We start from the raw sequence: 26,328 nt of genomic DNA on the forward strand, positions 1-26,328 counted from the left end.
AGGCACCGCCCCTAACGGCTGCGGCGCTTGGCGCCAAAATTCGATCCTGGCGGGCGGCGGGAGCGGTGCCGGCCAGGGCTGGGCGAGCGGGGCGCCGGCGGCGGGGAGCGGCACCGGACAGGGGTGAGCGAGCAAGGCACCGGGACCGGGGAGGGAGGCGGGGCTGCCCGCGGCCGATTTGGCATCAGAGCCGGTAGGGAGGGCTCGCTGGAGCAGGGTCACTGGCAGGGCCGCGGGGGCAGCGGGATGAAGGCGGCAGGGTCGGAGGTGGGGCTGTGATGGGCCCTTGTTCGCGGTGCCTCAGCTGAGGCTGCCGCTTACCTGGGATTTGCCCCTCGCGGGCGGTGTGGCCGAACGGGTATAGCATTCCCGCAAGCGGGAAAGGCAGGCTCTGCGGTGTTCTGAAACACCGGGCCTTTTCTTGCCTTCGCTGGCGGCCCGCTTGGCGACAAACCGTGGTTTTCCATGAGACTGTACCCACGTGTCGCGATAAGCTTTGTGTAAAGGCACGTCGCTTAGAAATGCTGAAGTACAGATTATTGTTGGGATGCTGCCTGGATCTGTCGTCTACTTGGCTTTTTTCGTTTATAAATGCATTATATTTTTGTTGTAAAAGACATACGTTCTTTCGATTTTCTCACACGTCTAGTTGTTTGTTTGGCAGTGTGATTCATTGGCTTATTCTTTTTTCTTTACTCTGAAATATGTAGGATTACAATCCAGATACCTTTCTTACTGCTTCTCAGAGGAATACTTTGCCTGGTCCCTTAGGAAGAGTGAGAAGATGTACATCAAGTCGATTGTTCTTGAAGGTTTTAAATCCTATGCTCAGAGGACAGAAATTAAAGACTTTGACCCGTTATTCAATGCCATTACTGGCTTGAATGGTAGTGGCAAATCCAATGTCTTGGACTCCATTTGTTTCGTGCTGGGAATCAGCAATCTGTCACAGGTAAAGAGACGGGACATTTAAGAAAGGTCTTCTGCCAGCAACGTTTCATGTTGCTCTCGTGAGTAACCTCCCACGGAAGTCCTGAAGTGGTGCTTCTTTGAAACAAACAGTTTTACTATTTGGATTTTTCGTTGCATAAATCTGGGTCTCTGTCATTGTTGTTCATGCTTACATTAAGGTTGAGTTACAACTTCATCCTTATACCACAGTTATAAAAAGTATGTGGCTTAAAACAATAGACTAAAAATAACCACTTAAAAGGTAACTTCAAACCGAAGGTCTTTTCCATCTAAAGGTACTAATTTACTTATTTGTAATAAATGTTTTCAGTTCTTGATTGGGTCTTGAAATCTGGCTATCTGGTTCATCATAAAAAATTTAAAAAGTGGTTTTCATGCAATGCCTGCTATTTAAGAGATAATATATCTGCTTTATTCTCATAAAAAACTGTGTGCTCTGACACCAGTTTTAATCTGTCTGAAGGTGATTTTTTGATTTCCTTTCTTTCCCATCCCTACCTCCCCCCAGTTTTAGACAAAGCCAGCAGACCCCCAAGGAACACTTTCTGAATCATTTCCCTGTGAACTGCATTGTGAAAAATAAATGTCTGTTAAATAAATTTACTGGTGGCTGGCTTTTTTTAAACACGTATGCAGTGTTTGTCTGGAGCCCCATGCAGAAACAATTAGCTGGATAACTAAAACTAGATTGGTACACACGGCTAGTGGTTTTACAATGATAGTGCCTTGAAGCTCCCATGTGTCAGTTCACATGGATTCTTAAATATACAGCTAGACCTTCATTTTTTTCATTAATTTCTCCAAAACCTACAGTAGTACAATGAAAATGTGAAATTAATTACTTTCAAAAAGGTATATATCTGTTCCCTGGATTTAGGTGCGAGCTTCCAACTTGCAAGACCTAGTTTATAAGAATGGGCAAGCTGGAATTACAAAGGCAACCGTATCTATTAACTTTGATAACTCGGACAAGAGTCGAAGTCCCCTGGGATTTGAAGCTAATGATGAGATCACTGTGACTAGGCAGGTGAGTCTTTAACATCTGTATTTTTTAATAACCTATATATATACATTTTTACCATGCTCAACAGAGTGGTCAAGGGAAAAAAGGGTAATTTTTGAAGTCCTTGAGTTTCTGCAGTAGAGGCAAGGCTTCTACATTGCCCCCACAGTGTAGTTAGTTAGCTACTGTAGGAGTAGATCCAGTGTGCTAGCTAGAAATGTTCATAAAGCAAGGTATAATTTTCTATCTTGTGGTTTTTTCTGCTTTCATATCTTCTTAACATCTGAACGGTGTGTTAAATTTGGTGTCCAAAGGAACCTTTATTTTTCTGATGAAGAAGTTGGGGTTCTGGTTTTCGATTTTTTTAATTGGTTGGTTTTTTAAAGAAGAGTTTTTGGAAAGTTTGTCAGTATTGTCCTCAATGACTAATTTTTCTTATATTTTAGTTAAATATTTTAAATGTCAAACAAGTTGTGTTCTGATGTTCTTCGTAGTATGCACATACATGTGTATGCAAAGATATAATACATGTGATTTTCTCAGATTTTTTAGTCTTTATTACAGTTTATAGTCTCACAACACCAAGTGGTTTTTTTTGTCTTTGTTCTCCAGGTTATTGTTGGAGGTAGAAATAAGTATCTTATCAATGGTGTTAATGCTGCCAACAGCCGTGTGCAGGATCTCTTCTGTTCTGTTGGACTCAATGTCAATAATCCTTACTTCCTTATTATGCAGGTATTGTGTGCATCTTTATAAAATCCAGAAAGAATAGGACTTGCACTAAATTTAAGGCAGGTGAGATAGCGGAAGAACACTTAATTTCCTAATTAGAGTAGCATCTTACCAAATAAAAACGAGGCGTCTGGTAAGTAGTTAATATTTCCAGTCCAGCATAGTTTGGCCCTAAAACACATCTTGTAGCACAAGACCTCGTGTGGCCCTCATGTTACCAAACTTTTCTAAAACATGTGCCCATCTTATTTTCTATTTTTTTTCTGCTTAAGAGATAGGTATTGCTTTTATTATTATGCTAAAATGACAGATTTTATTTCCTAGTCTTTATGTTCCATGTTAGACAGTATTTTGAATGAAGCTGAGATATGAACCTTCTTAAGTCACAATTATCCAAAGAAGGATGATAAATTGAGAAGGCTCTGTTAAGGACTAGGCAAATCCTTGAAATATTTGCAAGGAATAATAAAACAGAACAGAATGTATTGTTTCAAATGTAACTGTCCCAGGAGGATGGCGAATATGGGGACAGTTTTGTATATATTCTGTTTCTCCCTATTACATATGAGCTGCATCACCAAAAAAGCTGGTTTATGATTAGGAGCTTATTTAACATCAGCAACCCAGTGAGACTCTAGAATATATATTTGTATTACTCCCTTAAGGAGTAATCAGTACTGTGGAGATTGAGCCTAAGATACGATGTAAGGGCCATTTCAAGCATGCTACCTGAAAGAGTGACATATTTGAACTTTGAAGAGCAACACTATTTAGTAAACTAGTTTATTCTTGTAGCAAAAAAATTTAAAAAGTGCTTGAACTTATAATACAATGTATAAAAGTGAGTGGGGGTTTGGGGTTTTGGTTTTTCTTTTTACTACTGCATAGTACTCAACCACTGTTCTTATTTTATCTTTCTGTCACCAGGGACAAATTACCAAAGTTCTAAATATGAAGCCACCAGAGGTAAGAAAGTTGTGGGAGTTTTTTTGTCTGAAGTTTTACTGAAATGATTTGAATGATAAGAATCTATATGTTGGGAGAGGGATAACAAAAATAAAGGTGTTGGAGGGAGATGAGATGTTCAACTGAGTTGAACCAATCTAGCATAAGAGGAAGCATCAAAGTTTTTTGCATTGTTTCATTTTAGATTTTAGCTATGATTGAAGAAGCAGCTGGTACTAGGATGTATGAATGCAAGAAAATAGCTGTCCAGAAAACCATAGAGAAGAAGGAATCCAAACTGGAAAACATTCAAATGGTACTACATGTTGAAAAATACACTTTCATTCATATTTGTTAAAGATAACCGAGCAACTAGTTTAATGTGGATTTTGACTTGTAGAATGTTTCTCTTCTGCATGTGGAACTAGACATGCATAGACATGTTTAAAGTTTAGGGTTCGGTAAAATCAGAATATAAATGTTCTGCTATGTGTTTCAGGTCTTAAATGAGGAGATCAGTCCAACTTTACAGAAACTGAAAGAGGTATGGAAAAATTAGAAGGGTGGTAAGGTAGGCCCTTCAAGTACTGAAAAAATATTTTCAACTACCCTGCACCAGTATGTTTTGGCTAAAACAATCTCATGTTTTCAAGCTCTGTAGAATCTTATAAGAGAGCGAAATTTTATCATCTTTCCATGTACAGAGACTGTGACATTTTGGACCTCCAGGAAATTCTAGAGATGCAGGAAGAAGGAAGAAAACAAGGGAACAAAATAAAAATATGTTTAAAAGCGTCTTAGTTCTTAAAAAACTAAGTCAAGCGGTATTTCTGGTGTGCAATCAATTATATGAGTATTGATTTATCTGAGATTTTTCTGAGCAGGCCTGCAATGTTTAATACCAAGTATACTAAATAACATGGAGGATCCTTCCTCTTACTTTCAAATACCGATGTTTAGAGGTGCTTAGAAGATTTCTATAGTAGTCTAATGTAGCACTGTTTTTCCATCAAATTTTAAGGTTTATTTTCTTAATTTTATTTTTGTCTGTTCAGGAACGAGCATCCTATCTAGAATACCAGAAAATACTACGAGAAATAGAACATGTAAGCCGCTTTTGTGTAGCTTATCAGTTTTCTGTGGCTGAAGAAACAAAGATGTCCTCCGTTGACATGTTAAAGGAAATGCGGTCTGATGTACAGAAGTTTCAGGAATCCATGGCTGAAATTGAACAGAAGGTAAAACAACTTAATGAAGACATAGCAGAGATGGAAAAGGAAAAGGATAAGGTAAGTAAAAACAGAATTGTGCTCATCTGAATACCTAAATACAAAGAATTTTAAGACATGGGAATTATTTTTACAGATAGTATCCCCTTTTCTTCTTCTGGTGGGTTGTTTAGATTATGCGTTGTTCATTGTTGGTTTTGGCCATTGTCTAGAAGACATCCATTTAAAGGGTGGTTTTTTTTGCCTGAAATGCAAATGAAAAATAACTGAAGCATAAAAACTGTTTGCCCTCAGGTTTCCACTCTGTGCATTCAATGGTAAGTTTTGCCAGAGACTTTTTTCTCCCTTTTTGTTGATGTCTCAAAAGAAGAGAAAAGTAAGCAAGCTTTTGTTTGACAGTAAACAATATTGACTTCAATTTTGGGGGCAATAAATTTAACTAGCTACTGAATGGCCCATAGAGTCTTTGGATGTCTAAATCCACAGTGTCCCATCTTATGGAATGATGTGGTTCTTCAATAGTAGCTTCAAGTTAGGTTGTATTACAGAGGGAAGAGATGTTCTGACCTGTTTGTGTTGGAGACTACTGCCTGCTTGGTCAGATTTTCTTCTACATAAAGCTGTGAACAGAAGATGAAATATTACAAATACTGTATTGATTTCAGAGGCTAAAATAAAATGCCTTCATTACTGATTGTAGGAAGTAGGTGGTAGACTTCGTGCACTGGAAGCTGCTCTTTCAGAAAATCAAAGAGTTAATACAAAAGCACAAAGTGCTCTTGATCTCAAGAAGCAAAACTTAAAAAGTGAAGAGGTTAAGTACAAGGAACTGGTAACACGTATGCAGAAGGTAAGATATTTGTATATAATTTTCTTTACATACTAAATTAATTCAGATTGTGGGAACAGCTGGTTTTTCTTTCTTGTTACGGTATGAAGAATCCTATGATTGGCAAGAATTACATCAGGAAAGCAGAGACAAATGTTAAGGGCACTGTTTAATTTGTATGGCATAGGTAGTAGGTTCCCTTTAGAAACACACATGATGTAAATACAAATAAAGTGCAATTCTTCATGGTTCCAAATTTTCTGTTAAGCTCAGCAGAGATCCCTATAGCTTCAAACTATTATGCTTTCTGGATGTATGTTACTCTTAAAATTAAATGACAAATCTCTGCCTTGAATATTTTTGACGGTATTTTTTATGCAAGAGGATCGCTTTTTAATTATTGGGAAGAGAGAGATAATTCTCCTAGTTCTTGGGCAGTTGTTACCGCTTCCTGTATTTCATCTGTCTGTAGATATTCAGTACGCTCAGGGGCAAGTAACACATTTGAAAACATGCAAAGACATATTGCAAGATCACAAAATCTGACAAAGGGTCATAGAAATGTAGTTGATGAAACTACTTGTTGCTCCTCACCTAAACAAAATGAATTTCGAGGTAATGGACTCAGGTTCCCTTTTAGGTTTTTTATTTATTTTTTTGTTCTTTGTTTTGCTGAAGGATTCTAAAGCATTAGTGTCAAAGGAGAATGAGGTAAAGAATTTAGAGAAAAAACTAAACATTTCAGAAGAAGAATGTGAAAAAGATGCACGTGCTTTAGCTGCAGCGCAACAGCATTTTAATGCTGTGTCTGCTGGCCTGTCCAGCAATAAGGATGGTGAAGAAGCTACTCTTTCAGGACAGATGATGATCTGCAAAAATGAAATTGGCAAAGCAGTAACAGAGGCTAAACAGGTAAGGAGAAAAGCTCAGCCTGTCTCAGACCTGCCTTCATGCTTTTGAAAATTGTCTGAAAACCAGTTGACAAACGCATGCTTGAAAGATCAATGAAAAGAGGTGCAGAATATCTGTGCAAGATATTTTACATTTTGGCATACGCATTAAGCTAACTTTTTGATAAAATACAAACAAAATATCCTTGCACAGAAAAATGCTTTAGCATTGCTGTGAGGAAGTATTAGAAAGTGGCATTTGAGATACAAAGAAGGACTCACTGTACTCAAATGATCAATAGTACTGAATAGGAAAAAATTAAGACTGTTGTCCGTGATACACAATCAAACTAAGAGATTTCTACAGTAAAACTTAATGGAATCAAAATAAAGATGCCTGAGACTGTGAAATGGAGAGTTTAGAAGAAGCTATTTTCTCCTTAGTTAAACTGTATGCTCATCACACAACTGAAAGAGATGACACTTGTTTTGTCTTAAGATAGAAAACCTCTGCTGGGGTGGCTCTGAGAGTGGAGTTTAAATTTTCAAAGTTCACTTTTCCTTGTCTCACTTAAGGAGAAATTCGTCTCCATTAAGTAAAACAGTAGCTGTATCCCACCTTATTTTACTTTGTTTCTTCTCAGACTCTGTTCATGTTCTAATATGTTACCATCGTTAAATACACGATCTATGTTTTTGTTTCCAGATGACCTGTGCCATTATTTTCAAAAGCCAAGGCTGCTTTTTGTCATATCTGCAACTAGTGGAAAATTTTATAAATTACATGGGCAGCTTGATAGTGCAAGTGTTCTAAATTTGCACCTGCAAGACTGTCTTTGAAGCTCTGGTTCCATATTTGCTTGCTCCTTACAGGCTCAAATGAAGTTGAATTATGCACAAAAAGAATTAAAGACAAAAGAAGATGAAGTTAAAAAGGTGGACGAAGGCTACAATAAATACCGAAAAGCATTGGAAGATGTTGAAAAAATGAAAATAAGCCTAGAGAACAAAATAAAGGAGCTGAACTATTCAGGTCTGTACAGACTTCTGATGCGTAATGTTGGGGCAGTATACAAAGGAGTATAAAAGTATCATGAGTTGACCCTGACTGGATGCCAGGTGTCCACCAAAGCCATTCTGCCACACCCCTTCTCAACTAGACAGAGGAGACCATAAATGGCAAAAGCTCGTGTGTCGAGACAAGGACAGGGAGAGATCACTTGGCAATTACTGCCATAGGCAAAATAGACATAACTTGGGGAAATCAATTTAATGTAATTTCCCAGGCTCTATTTCGTTCCTGATCTTCTGTACCTCCTCTCTGTGAGTAGTGCCAGGGAACAGGGAACGGGGTCTGCAGTCAGTTCCTCACATGTTGTCTCTGCCACTCCTTCCTCCTCAGGGGCAGGACTTGCACCCTTCCCCTGCTCCACCATGGGGCTCCTCCCAAGGGAAGCAGTCCTTCATGGGCTTCTCCAATGTGAATCCTTCGCATGGCCTGCAGTTCTTCACAAACTGCTCCAGCATGGGGTGCAGTCCCTCAGGAGCAGGCTACTCCAGTGTGGGTCCCCTATGGGGGGTCACACATCCTGCCAGCAAACCTGCTCCTCTGTCCATGGGTCTAAAGGCTCTGACAGGACTCTGCTCCAGTCTGGGCTTCCACAGGCTGCAGGTGGATATCTACTACACTGTGTACTTCCGTGGGTTGCAGGGCACACCTACCTCACCATGGTCTGCACCATGGACTGCAGGGGAATCTCGGCTCCAGTGCCTGGAGCACCTCCTGCCTCTCCTTCACTGGCCTTGGTGTCTTCAGGGCTTTTCCTCTCACATATTGTCACTCGTCTTTCTGGCCACTGCAGATAGGTTTGGCTTTTATTTCCCCTTCTGTAATATGTTATCCCAGAGGCTTCACCACCATCAGTGATGGTCTTGGCCTTGACCAGTGGCAGGTCTGTCTTGGAGCTGGCTGGAGGATGCAGAAGCAAAGGAAAACAAAAAAAATTATGCTCTGCTTCCCATCAGGAATTAGGAGGCAATGTTCAACTCCTTCCTGTGAAGTAGGACCTCAGTATATGCCTAAAGGCTGTTTTGGAAGACAAAGGCCTTAATAATGGATGCTCCCTCCTCTTGTCCTTTCCCATAGCTTTTACTAATGAGTACACCTTCGTAATAGTATGGAACATCCCTTGGACCCCATATCCTGGCTATGTCCCCTCCCACTCTATTGCCCACCCACAGCCTACTGGCTTTTGGAAGAGGAGCTGGAGGGACACCCTTGATGCTGTCCCAGCATGCTTAGCAGTAGCCAAAACTGTGTTACATCTATGCCTTTCTAGTAGAAACACAAAGAACAGCACTATGAGGGCTGCTGTGGGGGATGTTAACTCCATCTCACCCAGACCCCAGTGCAGGAGGGATGTGAAAAATCAAGTATGCTGCTTTCACTCATAAAGAAATTTCCCTGATCTAGGCTCCACAAACTCTTAAACTTCCACAGAAAGCAGCTTAAAATAATTTGATTTTATAAACTTTGTTTGGGCCAAACGTTTTGAAGTTTGATGGCACAATTAAATTCCAGGTAAAATTTAATGGGAAAAGGGACCAACATCCCTATTGCTTACTGGTTTTCTGTACCTAAAACACTTCTTAGAGTTTGTTTCTCATGCCAGGTAACATTTGTTTCAGACACTACGCAAAACTGTTGAAATTCCAAGTAACCTTTAGGGAAGAATATGACACTTTGAACTTTCTCTTTGCATGTTTGGTGTCATGATGGTATGAATTTTTTTAGTCTGAAAATTTACAAAGAATTTTAGGAAGTCTTCTAAGTAAGTATTCTCTACGTATATGTAGATAAACAGTGTAGAATACCAATTTTTAAGCTAACGGATTTCTCTGCTCTGGTTATATGTCTACTACTTTTGTTCAACTCCGAAGAAGAGAAAGGAGAAGCCCTCCTAGCAAAAAAGAAGGCATTGATTTCTGATATCAGTCGGCTGAGAGAACTGAGCGAAAGTTTAATGGCAAAGTTTCCTTATCTACATTTTACATACAAGTAAGATCTCAGCATGATCTTGAAAGAGGTTTGAAAGGGCTTTTGGGGGCCTTTTACCAGATAATTCCACCGTCTTAGCTCTTGCTTTCCTTTTAGTGCCAGTCAATAATGACTGTCTTACCTGTGCTGCAAAGTGAAGGGGGAAGGTGGTGGGGAAAGTCAGGAAATGTTACAGTCTTATCAAAGTCACTAGAATTTAAGTTTTGTCTGATGGCATTTTCAAGTCATAACTTCAGTATCTAAAGCCATAGAATCCAAAGGTCTAAACTGCAAAAATGTGTAATCATTGTTTCCTGCCTGTGACGAGTAGACTTGCTCTTTGGAGGTCAACTCCAGTCAAGTATGTATACCCCCAGGTTTAACTGTTTGTGTTACAGGCTGAACATATTCTTATAGCTGTGGTAATAACAGAACCCATTGGAAAAATCAATTGAAAATTGGGTGAATAAATCAGGAATTGCATTATTTTAATGACTATATAACTGACTCTTTATTGGCAAGTCTTTTGCTGTGAAGTATTCAATTTAACCATTTTTTGCGTGGGGTTCTCTTTCTGATAGAATTTAGAATTGCTTATACCAGAATAATAAGCATAATGAGTTTTAAATATAAATTTTTTTAAGATGTGTGGGAGAAAACCAAACATGATTCATTGTCATAATTTATATTTATTTTAAGACATCCAGAAAAAGATTGGAATCTAAACCATGTGAAAGGCCCTGTTGCATCTCTTTTCACTGTGAAAGATCCATCCAATGCCAAAGCCCTGGAAGCAGTGGCTGGAGGGAAACTCTACAACATTATTGTGGACACAGAGGTAAGTTTATTGCTTTAGTACAGAACTCTGAATTTTGAGATGTGATTGTATGATTTGGGGTTGGCAAGCATGTGCCTTGTTACTGAATGCTTGAGAGGGGTTTGGACACATGTACATGTTTAAATTGGGTCAAGGAAGTCTTGCATAGTTGGTGGCAGCAGTGTGTTCTTCTTCCAGTGCCCTATTGTCTCACTTTACAAAACCCCTTGTGTACTCAGGTGTGCTTTGTAACTATTTTTCATTTGAGGTTACTGGCAAAAAGCTTTTAGAAAAGGGTGAACTACAGCATCGATGCACCATCATTCCATTGAACAAAATTTCAGCCAGGTGTGTTCAAGAAGACACGGTCAAGTTGGCCCAAAGCTTGGTATGTAAAAAAATACACTCTTTACACTTTATTTCTTCTGTCCCATTTTCAATTTATTTCTGTACTAAAAACTTGGGATTCTTAATGGTTTTACTAATATGAATTTCTACAAGGTTTGAGGGTATATTGATTTTGTTTTCCTTTGTATCCTTTCAGTTACGTGAGGTTTAAGTGGGTATTAATTATTCCACTTATAACTGAAATAGTTTTAAAATGTAATGATACTTTTAGAAAGAGATTTTATCAACAAAAGACAGAAATCACTGATTGAAAGGATCTGAAAGATTTGAAACTTCTTATAAGTTAAGGTATATTAATTGCATTTCATTTGATTTCTAGGCTGGCCGTGCTAACTTGCATTTAGCCGTTTCCCTAATTGTATATGAATCTGAACTGCAGAAAGCAATGGAATATGTCTTTGGAACAACACTGGTCTGCAACAATATGGATAATGCTAAGAAAGTGACTTTTGACAAAAGGATAATGACGAGAAGTGTTACTCTTGATGGAGATGTGTTTGATCCCCAGGGAACTCTGCATGGAGGCAATTGCTGGTTCTACTCATATAATAATACTAACAACAATGTTGTGTGTCTGTTGATGTGTTTAGGGCTCTTGCATACTTTTTATAAAAATGAACAGTGACCTTTTTGTTTAGACACATACCGGGAATAATCTGTTTGAGCTAAAATTGTCTTCAGCTGAAATAGTATTAATTAGTTTAAGAAAACATTAATGACAAACTTTGCATAAAGTAATTTAGATTTTTAAATACTTAAATCTTATTTGACTGTATAATCCTGTTGGAAGCAGAAGTGCTTGGAATTTGAGCACTTTTTGAAGTAATTCATCATTGATTTGCAATAATTTCATAAATTCTGAAAAGTTAGTTGTTTGCTCAAGACATGCATGTGTAGTGTTCAAAGCCTGCAGAACTAAGTTCTGTAAGAGAGAAGGTAGTCTTTGTCCACTGAGAACTCTGACTTTAGCCTACCTGCCTTATCTGTTTCTCAACTAAAATAAATCATCAACCCGAGTCATTATTAATGTTTAGAATTTGCAATTACCAATGGTGAATCCACTGGTCTAATTCCAATTAGCCTGGGTTTTTATTTTTTTTCATTTAACAGGTGCATCCTCACAAGCTGCACCAATATTGTCTAAATTCCAAGAAATGAAAGATGTTGAAATAGAACTCAAGAAGAAGGAATCTGAACTTGCAGCTGTAGAGAAGGAGTTGGCAAGCTTGATGACGGTTGCTGATAAGTAAGGTTTCCACTATAAAATGTGTATAATCTCTCTTAATGTGACTTAGTAAATTTAATATAACGAGTTGTTTTGAGAGGCCATAGGGCCTTTTGCAAGTGTAATATGCAGAAGATAATTCCCTTCCTCCCTCTCCTCCCAATATGATTGGTAAGTTCAATCAAAAAGCACATTCAGTTTTTAGGTAACACCAAAAAAACCTTTGTTTTGGATAATACAGGAAAAAAAAGGGTACACATTGATGTCTGCTTTAAATTGGTTGAAGTTTCATGAAGTCTGTTGGAGAATGGGTCTGTTCCAGACATATCTTTAACATCTGTACAGAATTCCAATTTGTGGTCAGTCTTATTTTTCTTGCAAGAAAATAAAAAGATCATAAAAACGAGTATCTGAGTGATACTGCTGTAAGGACTTAAATAATTTTAAGTTTATTTGATTTTCAGCTACTCAATTACTGAATACCGTATTAAAAGATGAAATAGAAAAATATGTTCAGTCAGTTCTGCAAAAATGCCATAAGGAGGTAGTGTTGCATAACAGGCTATCTACCAGCTGGATTCATTTTTTCAAGTTGTTTTGAGCTGCAGTAGACTTCCAGAAATACAGCCAAGAGGAGGAAGGAACTTTTGCTTTTAGATATCTTTTCTTTAATTCTTCAGCTTAACATCTGTCATACTGCTGGTTGGAAAAACAAGGTGATCTCTAAATTGTTGCCAAATTCCATGTGTTACGTTTGTTTTTAATGTGGCAGATCAGGGCTAAATGGCAGGAGCTGCATATATAATAATTTACATGCCTACAAACCTCACAATTATTATCAAAGCAATTCTATCAGATTTTCATTCATTTGAGCTTATTTGCCCTACAGTCATCACTGTATCTCACATAAGAAATGGTATACAGATATTTAGCTACTTACTTCAGCTTTGAAAGTGAGATGCTGGGTACCCTTCCATATAGCAGTGTGTGTCACTACTCTCTCCAAAGGTACCAGTATCTGAAGCAGCAATGGGAGATGACGTCTGAGGGAGCAGAGCTGTTGAAGCAGCAGCTTGATCAAAGTGCTTACCACAAACAAGAGGAAGAGCTGCTTGCCCTGAAGAAAACCATTGGTGACAAATGTGTTCTTACTCTTTTAACTGAAAACTAATTGCTGAGAATGAGATGGATATCAGGCTGTTTGAGTAACAGAATCTTTATTTAAGAAAGAAATACTTTTCACTTTGGAAATACTAGCTTTGTATTTTGGAACATGTAACAAATGCAGAATCATAGTATACTTGCATAGAGGTGATTTGCTTACAGTTGGTCATTCTCTTACTGTAAAGGTTATACTCCTATATAACCTATATAAATGTTATATTCCATTTAAAAATAATTAATACTTTATAATAAAGGAAAATGTGTCTTTGCAGGGAAGTTTAAAAATGGATTTAATCCCATATTTCCGTAATCCTTGATTTTTTTCAAGCCATCTGTTCTGTAGATATTTAAGGTTAGTAATGTAGTTTTCATGACAAGAAAGCATTGAAAAGAAGTTGTGTTTCATATAGCTAAGGAAAGACAAAAATGCCCAAAATGCAGCAACAAGTAAAATATCTTAAAAAAAAAATCACAGACGTGATACATATCTAGGCATAGTATTCTAGGGATGAGGTGATATCTTGTTAGGTAGCCATCTGATTAATTACTTACTGATCCTGAGACTTGCCATATTTTTCCCTCTGTCAAAAAAAAGGTCATATTTCCATAATGGCTGGTTGTCTCTTTGGTCCCTACCAATCATTGGTAGCAATGGCACAGTGTCTTAGAGTAATCATTAAAGTATCTGGCTTCAGCAATTACTGAGTGTTCAACCACTTTTTTTCAATTGGAGGCAAAGAGAGAGTTAGTTGGTGTTTAAGTTTAAAGATGACAACAGTGCCCCATCTCAGTATTCTACTTCTTGGTTCAGTGGAGTGTGAAGAGACATTAAACAAAACGGAAGAGAGCAAAAAGAAAGCAGAAGAAAAATACAAGGAATTAGAGAATAAAATTAAAAATGCAGAAGCGGAATATCTAAAAGAACGAAAAAATGCGGAGCAGAAGCTAAATGATGCCAAGAAAAAGGCAGATGCTTCAAGCAAAAAAATAAAAGATATGCAGCAGGTAAAACTTCACCTCCGTTGGCAGTTTTCTCAGTGTTAAAAGTGGCTGCAAAAATCAGGAAGTTTGATTCTCCTGAGGTTTTGATGCTCTCAGTTTTTGGGCTTAATGTATTACCGTATAGTCACTGACATAGGCACTGTCTGAGGTTTTTTCTGTTTCTTTGTTTTTGTGAGATTGCACCCTTGCTCAAGAACGGGTACTGTTAATCTTCTACAGCATTTACTACATCAAACCGAATCTTAATTCTTTCCATTTAAATATAACTAATAAATTGGAAAACATCTCTCTAGGAAGTCAAAGCTTTAGTTCTGGAACTTGAAGAGCTGAGACAAGAACAGGCCTCCTATAAACAACAGATAGCAGCTGCAGAGGAAGCAATCAAATCCTACCAGGAGCAAGTTGATGCTATGCTGGCTGAAGTGGCTAAGACAGAGGTAAAAGTGAATACTGTGTTTCATTATCCGTTTTGATGTTACTGTGTGTGATCCTCTGAACCTCACATTATAATGTGCATTTTTTTCTCTGACTTGCTTACCACAATCATTTAGCTGAGGTAGTTACTTTTTTGCTTCAAAATTTCACATGTGAATTTTTTCTCCTTGCTGTGTCGGTTCTAATAAGGTTCTAATGCCAGCTTTGTAAAGGAGGCCAATAAATGTCTGCTGATTTGCTTTTTCAGGAATCTGTAGAGACATCACAGAAGGAGCTTGCCAAGCAAAAGGAAGTAATTGCATTACATGATAATGCAATTAAAGACAAATCTGCAGAGATGGTAAAATACAGAGAAAAAAAAAATGAATTACAGCTTAAGGTTAAAGAATTAGAACACAGCATCACCAAATGTCAACAAGACGCTGCTGATGCTGCTGCCAAGGTATTTCAAAAGTGTGCTTTTCTTCATATCTTGTGACCAAGAATGGTTATTTCCCTTGCCACAGGCAAAGGAAAGAGCCCTTTTTCCCCTAAGCACTGTCATATTTGCAGCTCTCAATGTGAAAAGTTTTATCTGAGGAAGAGGGAGTGGAAATTGTACATTGTAAAAGAGCTTATCTGTATGGAGTAACAGAGGGTAGATCACAGAAAAAAGTGATCGGTAAGAACACTCCGACTGTATGGACAAATTAGATAACTAATTAAAGAAGGTAATTCTAAGATGCAGTGACATTGGTATAGTTCAGATGTAGAAAAATAGAGTTTCAAGTAAGTAAATGAGATATATGTGAAAGCTACCTTAAATTCTTGGTTCGCCCACAGTCAAGGAAAGCACACAAAGCATTGTAAAGATATGTACCTGTGCTGCATTGGGGTAGAAGAATTAATGTGGTAACCTCAGAATGTAGGTGGGAGGCTTTTCCTGGTTTGTTTTTTTCTTTAAATTTTAGTTCACATTTGAGAAGTGTGAGGAAAAAGCCTCAATATATCTTTTTGCTTCCAGGTGGCCAAAATGCTGAAAGAACACCAGTGGATCGCTTCAGATAAAGCACACTTTGGCCAGCCAAACACACGCTATGATTTCAAAAGTACCAATCCTAAAGAAGCAAGTCAGAAGCTGCAGAAATTGCAGGAGCATAAAGAGAGGTTGGAAAGGAATGTGAACACGAGAGCTATGAACATGCTTTCTGACGTAGAGGAGAGGGTAAGCATTCTGTGCTTTAGCCTATAAAGATTGGGCAAGCGGGTCATATGGTATATACAATATATACAGATATATATATAATGTAGCTTTATGTTTTCACATGCTCTATTTCTCAGTACACCAAAAATGAAACTAAACCTTCATGAGATAGCAGGAAATCTTTTGCTGGTTGTTTCATACTAATCTTACATCTTTGAACCCTTCATTGGCACACCAGGTTTCTAAGTTACTCATAATGTTGACTTTGGACGGTGAAAAATACTACTTTATTCCTTCCTACTCCAGTCTATCCTAAATTGAAGCATTAGCAAGCTTTGTGGCATCCATTAGAGTATCTGAGAACTATATACTGTATTAAAAAGTTGCAGACCAAAATAATATTCATCTTCAAGCATGACAGCTTGATGGTGTAGCAGGGTTGTCTTGAATTAATCTGTATCTTCATGCTATTCCAGTATTGTCTCAAAACTGCCCACTGATTTTACCCTTCAACTGTTCTAGTGCTGTTTTCTCCTATCAGCCTGCAGAAGCATCCTTTCTTCTACGGAAAAGCAAATGATTAACTTGGAAGTGCAACTTTCAGAGCAGTGTTGTCTTTCCTCTTTGCTGATTTTTGAAAATTCTGTTGCTTTAATTAGCAAATAATCCCAAAATGTACGTCCTTCATGCAGATAAATGAATGCACTGGCTTTTAATCTTGTGGTTAATGACTATCTCATAGCTACACTATGACACAGTGAAGCTGTAAGATTAGCACAAAATGCATTTGAGCACAAAGTTCATTGAAATCAATCTTTTCTTCTCATTGCACCAGTACAATGACTTAACGAAGAAAAAAAGAATTGTAGAGAATGACAAGACAAAAATTCTTGCAGTTATTGAAGAGCTTGACCAGAAGAAAAAAGCAGCTTTAGATATTGCTTGGAAGAAGGTATGACACTTGAAATTTATCTTCATGTTTTAGTAGAAGATCAGATTTATCTTAGATTACTGTTTTGCATATTTAAAAAAAACCGTCTGTTTTCAGAACTAATATCCCTGACCTATGTTTAAAAATAACCACTTTATCTCTCCTGTATATTCCCACTTTTGAGAATAAGACATGAATTCTCTGAGAATTGTAAAGGTCCAGTTAAACCTGCAAAACTACTTTCCCATTCCCTTTTAGTGCCCACAAAAATTTCATGAAGGTTAAGGTACATTGAAATACAGTCAGGTTATATTTTTGGTATTTTCTTTTTCTTAAACCAGTATCTTACCAGAGATAAAATTTTCTGGTTCTGTGTAGCTCTCTACAGTGCAGGGCTGTGGACCTGGGGTACTGCTCCTGTTACTGTCAGGATACATAATATTGGGGTAGAGCAATGTCTGATTTATGTTTCTGTTACCTAGGCACTCTGCCTTTTTACCAGTTGTCTCATATAATGAATAATAACAAAAATATAAAATTATCCCTTTTTACATGGAAATCTTTTGACACTTTCTTTTCTGCCGTACCAGCAGAACTTGTACTTTTTGGCCTTTGAGAAAATTGATTTTAACAAAGATTAAATTGCACATAAATGAAGTATCCATTTAATTATTAATTATCCTGCCTGTACTTAGGATATCACTGACAAAATGGTACCTTTTCATTGTAAAAATCATGTTTGGCAGAAATTAGTGAGCTGTAATTCAAAAGCATCACGCATGGTGGAATAAGTGTGTTTTCAGATAAATTCCTAAACCTAGGAAATTTTAATCCGCAGTTATAAAGTTGCATCTCATCCCATACCTGGACATTGCTTAAGTAAACCTGGGAAGAAAAAGAGTGGGGAGGATGCCAACGTGTATCTCTTACATGGTGCTTTGTACTTTTAGTAGTCCATTAATTAGGAGAAATCACAATTCACCAGTTAATAAATCTGAGGGCATACCCGTTTCCCTGGCTGATAGCATAAAGAAGCCTTCCAATACAACTTTCATTTGATCCTTCTAAAATGCTTTGTATGAGGTGTCATATATCCTTTGGTGTTGCTTCTCTCTTCAGTACAGAAAAATAAAAGCTGCTGGTTTCTCACTGTCCTTGTGTGTCACATGGAAGTCACGGTGTTGAACTGTGCAAGATGTCTCGAGTGTCGTGCTGCTCACCACTAAGTTTTCCACTCTTTGTGCTCTTGATCCAAAGCACATTCATACATCTTTTGTGGTCTGACTTCTAGGTGAATGAGGACTTTGGTTCCATTTTCTCAACACTCCTACCTGGAGCCAGAGCTATGCTGGCAGCCTCTAAAGCTAACAATGTCTTGGTTGGTATGGAGTTCAGAGTTGCCTTAGGAAACACATGGAAGGAAAACTTAACAGAACTTAGTGGAGGACAAAGGTTGGTGAATTCATTTGTTTTCCATTGTCATTGTTTATGTAGTTGATATGTCTTAACTAATTAAAGTTCTGAAAAGCAAACGATTAATCTTTTCCTTGTCAAGTCAGGGACTCTGCCTTCTTCCAAATGGACTCAATATTGGAAGCACTATTAATGCATTCTGACTTAGAACAATGCTTTATTTAGATTTTACTCCACACAGAAGTGGCATAAAAAATGAATTGGTGAGAAAACCACCTTTAACTGTAGACATAATGTTGAATTAAATGGTCCTCTCCTTGAGTTGTAACCACAAAAATCTATATAGACAAGTATTTCCCAGTATAAAAGTAGTTCCATGGCAACAGTTTTCTTCTCCAGTGTCTACTGTGTAGAGCATGTGCTTCTTTGCAACTTCTAAGGAAAAAAACCTTAACAAACTGAAAAGCAGAAACAGAATTTGGGAAGAGGTGAGACAGAGATACAGAACTTTCTAAGGACAGAATACTTCAAGAACCAGCCATTGAAAAACATCATTGCACAACTCAGAATTGAAAATAGAGCAAGAGCATAATTTTAAATATCATCACCCAACTAATTTGGTCTTTCAATAAGAAGTAATATTTGCTGTTTCTGACAGAAGACTTCACATTTTGAAATGGGAAGCTGTGATTCCATTTCTTCAGAATCATAGCAGTAATGTGCTTTTGAGAGAGCATTTTAGAATCATGGAATTGTTTAGGCTGGAAAAGCTCTCTTAAGTTCGAGTCCAGCCATAAACTTAACAGTGCCAGGTCCACCATTAAACCATGTTGCTAAGCCCCACATCTACATGTCTTCTAAATCCCTCCATGGGTGCTGACTCAACCACTTCTGTGGGCAACCCATTCCATGCTTGATAACCATTTCAGTGAAGAAATTTTTGCTAATATCCCATCTAAAGCTACACTGGCATAACTTGAGGCCATTTCCTCTTGTCCTGTCTCTTGTTACCTGGGAGAAGAGGCCAACCTCTACCTGGCTACACCCTCCTTTCAGCTAGTTGTAGAGAGCAATAATGTCCCTCCTTCTGTCCAGGCTAAACAACCCCAGCACCTGCCCCTCATCAGACTTGTGCTCCAGACCCTTTACCACCTTTGTTGCCTATCAAACAATTGCTTTCAAAAGCCAAAGCCTTTCAGATGAGACTAAATCATAACTTTCTTGTCTCCATACTAGATCATTGGTGGCCTTATCCTTGATATTAGCCATGCTCCTCTTCAGGCCTGCCCCAGTTTACATCTTGGATGAAGTGGATGCAGCCCTTGATCTCTCTCATACCCAGAATATTGGGCAGATGCTTCAAACTCATTTCAGACACTCCCAGGTATGATCTTGAAATTATTGAGGTAATAAAAGGGTTTGGGTTGGATGAAACCTTAAAAATCACCCAGTTCAATTCCCTGCCATCGGCAGAGACACCTTCCACCAGACCAGATTGCTCAGAGATCCATCTGTTATTTCCAAAGGCAGTATGGCACTGAGGACTCTGAGCTGTTTACGTCTTTTATTCTAGGGATGTGTGTTATATTTCTGAGTTACTTCAATTGAAAGCTAGACTGATGATAGGACAATGGTGAAACTTAAATGTTGTTGCTGCACTGGTTAAAAGGGAGCAATAGGGAGGAGTATCTGTGGTATGCTCAATTTCAGGCATGACTTCATTCTCAGGCATGACTTCTTTCCTGAATTCTTTTTTCCTAGAGTTCTTTAACCTGAGGTTAAAAATATTCCATTTTGACCCTATTGAAATAAGTCAGGCACTACTGGAAAGAATCTCTGTATCATTGTGACCTGTACATGAAAAAAAGGCAGTACCTGTCTCTATTTGATGGCGACAAATAGGACATGACCATTCCAAATTATGAGAGTGAGAAGGGGAACATTTGTTACCAGTATTGTAAAATGGAGTAGTGTCTTTTGACTAGCTAAGATCCCGCATTCTTTCATAATTAGTGGCACTGTTTTTTCCCAGTGTTTCCTTCCACCATGAACAGGGATCCTGCATTGTGGGCTGTATCCCAGGCCAGGTGATGGGATATGGACAGAAGTGTCATTAGCTGCAGAAACAGTGTGGTGTTTGGGTGTACGTTGACCCGTGTAGCACATTCTCTTGGGCCTTAGTTAGAGTATTTTAAGAATTATTACTGAGGTATTAGCCAAATGAAGGAAAAGAAGTCCTCTCTTTGGAAGCCTTTTCTAGTGTTGTTTAAAGTCTTTATTTGGGTAGCAACATTTAAGTGTTTCTGGTTTGTTTTAGTTTATTGTGGTGTCCCTGAAGGATGGAATGTTCAACAATGCAAATGTCCTCTACAAGACCAGGTTTGTGGATGGTATATCCACCATTACAAGATACACTCAGATTCAAAACAGGAAAAAAGAGCCTGCCCACAAGAAAGCTGAGAAAAAACGTACAAAAGAGTGAAGAGGACCTGCAGAGCTGGGAAGCAGTGGTCCTTGACGTGCAGTAGCACCTTCTTAAGTGCTCCCCATTGCTTTTTAAATTTTTTAAAATGTCTTTTAATGTTTTAGCTATTAGTTCATATCTGCATCTTATTAAGAACTGAAATGCATAGGAAAAAGTCTGTTCTATTTAGTAAGCTGGACAATTTCAATCCTCTTGGTGTGCTGTAATGCCTGTAAATCCATAAGCATTTACATATAAATGTATATAAGTAGTAGCTTTAAGTTTACAAAGCTTTTTAATTAATGAGGAAAATCTGATTCAGCTACCAGTGTTCTACAGCATTCAGAAGACCTGTTGTAAAGTGTAGTAACAATCTTCCTTGCCTGTTGTCAAATCCCAGAGAACAGTGTCATACCAATTGTTGTTGGTATGTAGTTTTTTATTAAGGAGCAAAGCAATCATCAACAACTAACTTCCAAGCTATTTTTACAATTTCCTGACTTGTTGCTATTAAGTACATTACCTGCTGATGTGTGTGCTTGTTATTTTTCACTGAATAGCGCCTACTCAGAATTAAACCCTTTCTCAATTTTGAACTTACTGGAATGTATCCTGCTGCTTTCACTGGCCAGAAATGACATGTCTGTGGGGCTCATACCCAAACCACAGAAACCCAACTTTGTCACAGCACTGCAGAGCAGGTCTCTGCTCACCACAGCACAGGACCTATGCCTGGTCTGTGTACAGTGGGTATACAGACAGCATTTCTCTTGCCAGATGATGCTTCAGCCACCTGGTGGCCAGCCAGCATCTGTGAAGTTTGTGTTTGTATGCTCTCCTCTGCTTACTTCATTTGTGTCTTTTCCTTTCAGAATTCCACGTAGAAAAGTACGTATAATTGAGGTTGTACTGGGGGGAAACGTGTGCATGTCTGGAGTAATTTGGAAATATTAAAGTTCTTGAATATTAAGTAAGTTTTCAATCTCATGGCCTCATCTACCACATATATATAACATATATATGCAGTCTTGTATAATATATTAAAAAATGGGTCTATGTAATACAGATCCATGTCCCCTAACTCTGCCTGGTTGCAGGACACCAAGCTATGGGTTCAAAAACACACAGTTCCTTCCAGGGCTGCAGAGCCACCCTGTGTCTCCATGAGGTGAGGGACCTGAGGGCCAGCGCAGAGCACAACAGCATCACACTGAATCTGGAGAACAGCAACGCTATAAAACACTCACTGAAGGAGAAAAAACACTACCAGTTACTCCAAGGAACAGGTCATGCAGATTTTATTTAGTTTTACCTTTTTGGTAAGCAGGAGGGTTTTCTTTCAGTCAGACCATTCACATATTTGGACAGTACAGATTGCAGTGAATTTGATGGAGATCTTGCAACATTAGAAAACTTTTCTCAATATACATCCATTTAAGCAACAGCTTGTAAGTCAGAGCGAGAGTGCTAGAGTCGAGTCTGCGCACTGCACTCCAGGTATACAAAGCATTGCAGCAGCACAAGAAATGCCCGTGCTGGGCAAAGTACAGTGTGTTTTACATAGTGCAATCACTTTTAGAGGAGAAACTCTAGGAAGGCCACATCTATTGTTTTTTTTTTTTTTTAATCCTATCAAGTTTACAAATGCGAGGGGGGTAGAAATCAAACCTCTGACTTAATTAACTTTTGTACAGGTAGGTTTTGTGTATAGGCACATGCTTTAGAGAGGAGCTCTGAATCTGCTCTGTAATCACAAGAAAGACATATTGCTTTGTGATTCAGAAAGTGTCATACCGTCTCTAACCTTCCTAACACTCTTGGCCAGAGTTGTTAATCCAGCTGATTTATAGAGTTCCTAGAATACACTCTTCCCTCTAGTGTAAATCCCCAATAGAGAAATTCAGGTTGCTATTGACAATGATTACAGTTATTCTACGTACAGTCATTTGACCATACTAGGCATTGCCTCGGAAAACTCCAGTCCACAGTGAAAACTCAAATTACCAGACATGGAGGCTCTTGCTTTTCTGTTACTGTCACTCACCCATATGAAAAAACCCAAGTCAGACAATGAACTGCTACAGCAAAGCATCACTGGTAATATTCACCTAATACAAAAAAAAAAGAGCACTCATGACACTACATGTCACGGTAAGCAAGTTTTTAAAGATACTGCAAAATGATTTGCCCAGTAAAATTTTAAAATGTACACTGTGCTCAATAGTTCAAACTACACGTAAACAAAGGCAGCTCCCTGCAACAAGGTGTAAATCAAAACATTATAGCACCAGCTCCCAGCACCAAGGAGTTGCCCACTGACCAGTTCTAGTGTACAATGCAATAGTGCTCGCTGAGGTTTCTGCTACACGAGAGCCACAGTGGGACAGCTCTGCCCATTTCTTCCTGACATTCTCTTACCCCATGTGCACAAATCACATTCTTCCCTATGGAGAGCAAGTCAGACAAGATTGTTACAGTACCAGGAAACACTGACTGGGGAATGGCACCTGAGGGGAAAGTAGGTACTGCATACCTGAATTTGAATAAATGGACATGGAGGAAATGTGATGTCATCTGAGCAATCCTCTCCCTAACAGAGCAGATCTGAAAGGAGCTGCAGACTGCAAGAAAAGAAATAAGCCTTCCTGTGCTGAAAGCCATGAACATAATATTGCCCACACTAATGATTTTATTTCACCGTCAGCAAAGCATTTATCCCCAAAAAGCTGTACACATACTGGTCAGATTATGGAGCAGTGCTATCTTCACACTATTAAAAGTTGTTGCTATAGTGGTCAGATTTGTCTTTCGTCGGAGGAGGGGGAAAAAAAAGGAGACAGGCAGCAGGGCCACATCACCATATAGCAATTTTACTCCCATGTTACTGCAGATATAATCTTCTTAAGTGCAAATTGCTAGAAACCAGCATGACTTGGGCTCTGATAAATGACAGATGATTCAGTTTCTTACAAATATTGACAAGTCTAAATTGTTACAGGTTTCCAAAGCAATAACAGGTTTACGAACAGGAAAGGAATAAAACATTACCACTATTAAAAAAATGTGTCATTTCAAACTTCAAACGCTCTTCAAAAACATACCTAGAAAAGATTGGGGCTTTTTTTTTTTAGTTTCCTGGAGCTAAGGAGTGTCCATGCAAAACAATTTTGAGAAGAGCAGTGTTCCACCTGGGTACCAACTTGGCTCAACTTTGTCCCACACAGCTTAGTAAAGTGCTCTCTTGTGCATCCTTTGGGGGAAAAAGTTCTCATTTTAAGTTTGGGAGGCCGAGGTTGCCAGCTGGGGAAGGCATAGTCTCGGTCAATCCATGCTGAGGTCAGAGGAGGAAGGAGCGAAGTTAACAGTACTCTGCCTTTCATAATGCACAGACAACAGGCTGCAAGGGAGGAGCAAGCAGAAGCAGAGGTGGGTGTCAGATGAAACCCTGCCCCTGGAAAGCCACAGGAGTTTAACACAGGCCTCATCAAGGGAAGCATTTTGCTCTCTACAGATAACAAACACCAGCACTACTGGAGTAGACACCAGTTAAAAGATCTCTACATACAAAAAATGTGAAAACTAAATATGCTTTTCACTTTCTGTGCTGGTGGTTTTTCAACTATTTTTTGGAAGGACAAAGGGGGTCTGAGTAACATTCTTCTGCCGATTAAAAAAAAAAAAAAACAAAAGCATTTTGCCCCTGCGTTTTTTATGTTGCACACTTACAAACATTCTAGGGCAGACAGAGGTATTTGCTGATAAAATAACGATCAGTTTAAGAGTAAAAATAATATTAATGGGGAAAAGAATTTAAGGCATTTTTTATTTTGGCCAGGAATGATGCATCCTACAGAGTAATCTTCATTTCCCCACTTGGTTTTCAGACCACTGCACTTTTTTGTTTTTGTTTTACATGGCACTTTGAAATTTGTTTTACAATTTAATCAAGATTTTCAAGTGTTTTCTTCAACACAAACGCCCTCTCTTGTAGCTCAGGTCTGCTATCTGATGCCATCGTAGACAATGAACGAATGAGGTGCTCTCTGCTTTCTGGTGTCAGGCTTTCCCACTGTTGAGCTTCTGTGCAGATAAAGACAGACAGACATTGGACATGAACACCAGAAAACAAACAAACAAAATCCAAAAGGACATTCCTTTCCCTAGACAGACTAAGAGAGTGACTGCTTCAACCTTTCACTCTCCATACTGTCCATACACATGCCTGTGCTGCCTCCTGACAGGGAGTTGTGCCTCTCTAGACCAGGCATCACTGTCTAAGCCTGCAACATGTGAACACAAGGGCCTGAAGAACCAAATGTTTCCCATGTTGCAATTGGCTCATGAAAAAGGCATGTAAGATTTTTACTAGAATAAAGGAAGCATGAAATGCTAACAGAAACCCAAAGGAAAAACTTGCTACATAACAACTGCAGACACATATGACCCTGAGACCTAAGAAGATTCACCCTGTGAAGTCAATCCTGCAAGGCTTGAATACTAAATAAAAATGAGAAACCAAACTTGACACTGAAAAGGTAAAAATCACTCTACTGTACTAAGAGGAGCTCCCCCCTCTATGGAGCTTGAACATAACACAGACAGATCGGACGAGACAGCTCTTGTGTGCTTCATGTGGGCCCCTCCCTGCTGAACATTTTCCTCACCAAAGGAATATGCAACAGTATTTTAGAACTTGGGATTAGCCTCAGTTACTTCAAGCCCTCTCCTACTTCCAAGTCCCAGCTTCCCCAGAATCACCCAGCGCTGCAAGCAGAAGGTAAGGTCATCTCTACAGGATTCCAGGCCATACAGCCAGGTGCCATCTTTAGCAAACAGTGGCTCTTCTAGGTGGCAAGCAAAAAGTCTCACCTTGTAGTTTGGTGAGCAGCAGTTGTATCACAGACAAAGCTTCTGTTCTTATGGATGTGTAGCTTTTGTTTTCTAAGGGATTTAAAGAAAACAGACAAGAAAACCCAAAACCACAGTGAGAACCAAATGCACTAACCTTACAAAAACCAGTCACCTCTGTGATCTCCAGACCATTTTTAGTAGCACAGTTCACTAAGCTCTTGTTTGTGCTGTCAGTCTGCAGTGCTCTTCAGTTACGCACATTTGAAAGTCAACAACTGGAGGCTGACAACTCAATGTATGCATTTCCTCTGCCACTACCACAGAGCTACTGCTCCTTACGTATTCCAACAGGGAAAAGAATGCTGCCATAGCTGCAGTGTGATGGCAGACAACTTCTGTGCATAATAGACTGTTCTGGTGAGTTGTACTGGCTAGAAACCATACAAATGGTAACAATCAGCTTTAAGTGAGGGTATGCATGAACCCTATGCCAGCCATCAAGCACAAACTTGTCGCAAAAAGTTACTTGTTCTCTAAACTAAAATCTTATTAAGGTGAGGACCCTAGTCCTCATTCCATGAGGACTGATACCTAAAAGAAACTTTCTCCAAAGGGGTCTCTGAATTGGTAGCTAGCACTAAAGTAGGTGCTGTCTTTAAGCACATCAGAAACAAGACCACATGCAGGTACAAGATTGGGGGTACTACAGTCACAGGACAAGTGGGAACACTACTAAAGTAATGAAGAGGCCCATGACTGTCAACATGACACAGGTAGCACTTATATCCCCTATATATG

The 26,328-nt window shown here is 38.8% G+C and overlaps 2 protein-coding genes across 5 annotated transcripts in view; one reads left to right on the forward strand and one right to left on the reverse strand.

The window, feature by feature from the left end:
* Positions 1 to 33: 33 nt before the first annotated feature.
* SMC2 (structural maintenance of chromosomes 2) lies at positions 34 to 21,279 on the forward strand. 2 transcript variants are annotated; one of them, XM_032095745.1, is made up of 25 exons: positions 34 to 123; positions 711 to 952; positions 1,850 to 1,999; positions 2,588 to 2,710; positions 3,635 to 3,673; positions 3,858 to 3,968; positions 4,152 to 4,196; positions 4,708 to 4,941; positions 5,582 to 5,731; positions 6,389 to 6,622; positions 7,474 to 7,633; positions 9,541 to 9,658; positions 10,337 to 10,475; positions 10,723 to 10,842; positions 11,182 to 11,386; positions 11,973 to 12,108; positions 13,096 to 13,220; positions 14,063 to 14,256; positions 14,547 to 14,690; positions 14,936 to 15,130; positions 15,692 to 15,892; positions 16,707 to 16,823; positions 18,094 to 18,254; positions 19,452 to 19,599; positions 20,533 to 21,279. In XM_032095745.1, exons 2-25 carry the CDS (start codon positions 785 to 787, stop codon positions 20,695 to 20,697), a joined length of 3,582 nt encoding a protein of 1,193 aa, XP_031951636.1. In that variant the 5' UTR covers positions 34 to 123; positions 711 to 784; the 3' UTR covers positions 20,698 to 21,279. The 2 variants fall into 2 exon arrangements, with proteins under 2 accessions (XP_031951636.1, XP_031951637.1); XM_032095746.1 differs by having other exon boundaries at positions 747 to 952.
* A 680-nt stretch (positions 21,280 to 21,959) lies between these two features.
* The window catches only part of ECPAS (Ecm29 proteasome adaptor and scaffold), a 61,725-nt gene continuing 57,356 nt past the window's right edge, over positions 21,960 to 26,328 (reverse strand). For all 3 annotated transcript variants that reach the window (XM_032095743.1, XM_032095742.1, XM_032095744.1), the window contains 2 exons: positions 25,549 to 25,620; positions 21,960 to 24,759 (listed from right to left, as the gene is read on the reverse strand). In XM_032095743.1, coding sequence (XP_031951634.1) covers positions 24,620 to 24,759; positions 25,549 to 25,620 — 212 coding nt within the window. In that variant the 3' untranslated portion in view covers positions 21,960 to 24,619. The remainder of the gene's footprint in view (positions 24,760 to 25,548; positions 25,621 to 26,328) is intronic.

This window comes from Corvus moneduloides, chromosome Z, assembly GCF_009650955.1.
Source record: "Corvus moneduloides isolate bCorMon1 chromosome Z, bCorMon1.pri, whole genome shotgun sequence".
NCBI lineage: Eukaryota > Metazoa > Chordata > Aves > Passeriformes > Corvidae > Corvus > Corvus moneduloides.

Coding starts and splice junctions, on each gene's coding strand:
- SMC2 (XM_032095745.1), top strand. CDS start 785: ATGTACATCAAGTCGATTGTTCTTGAAGGTTTTAAATCCTATGCTCAG. Junction 3,969..4,151: donor AACTGGAAAACATTCAAATG/GTACTACATGTT, acceptor TATGTGTTTCAG/GTCTTAAATGAGGAGATCAG. Junction 18,255..19,451: donor GAACTTAGTGGAGGACAAAG/GTTGGTGAATTC, acceptor TCTCCATACTAG/ATCATTGGTGGCCTTATCCT.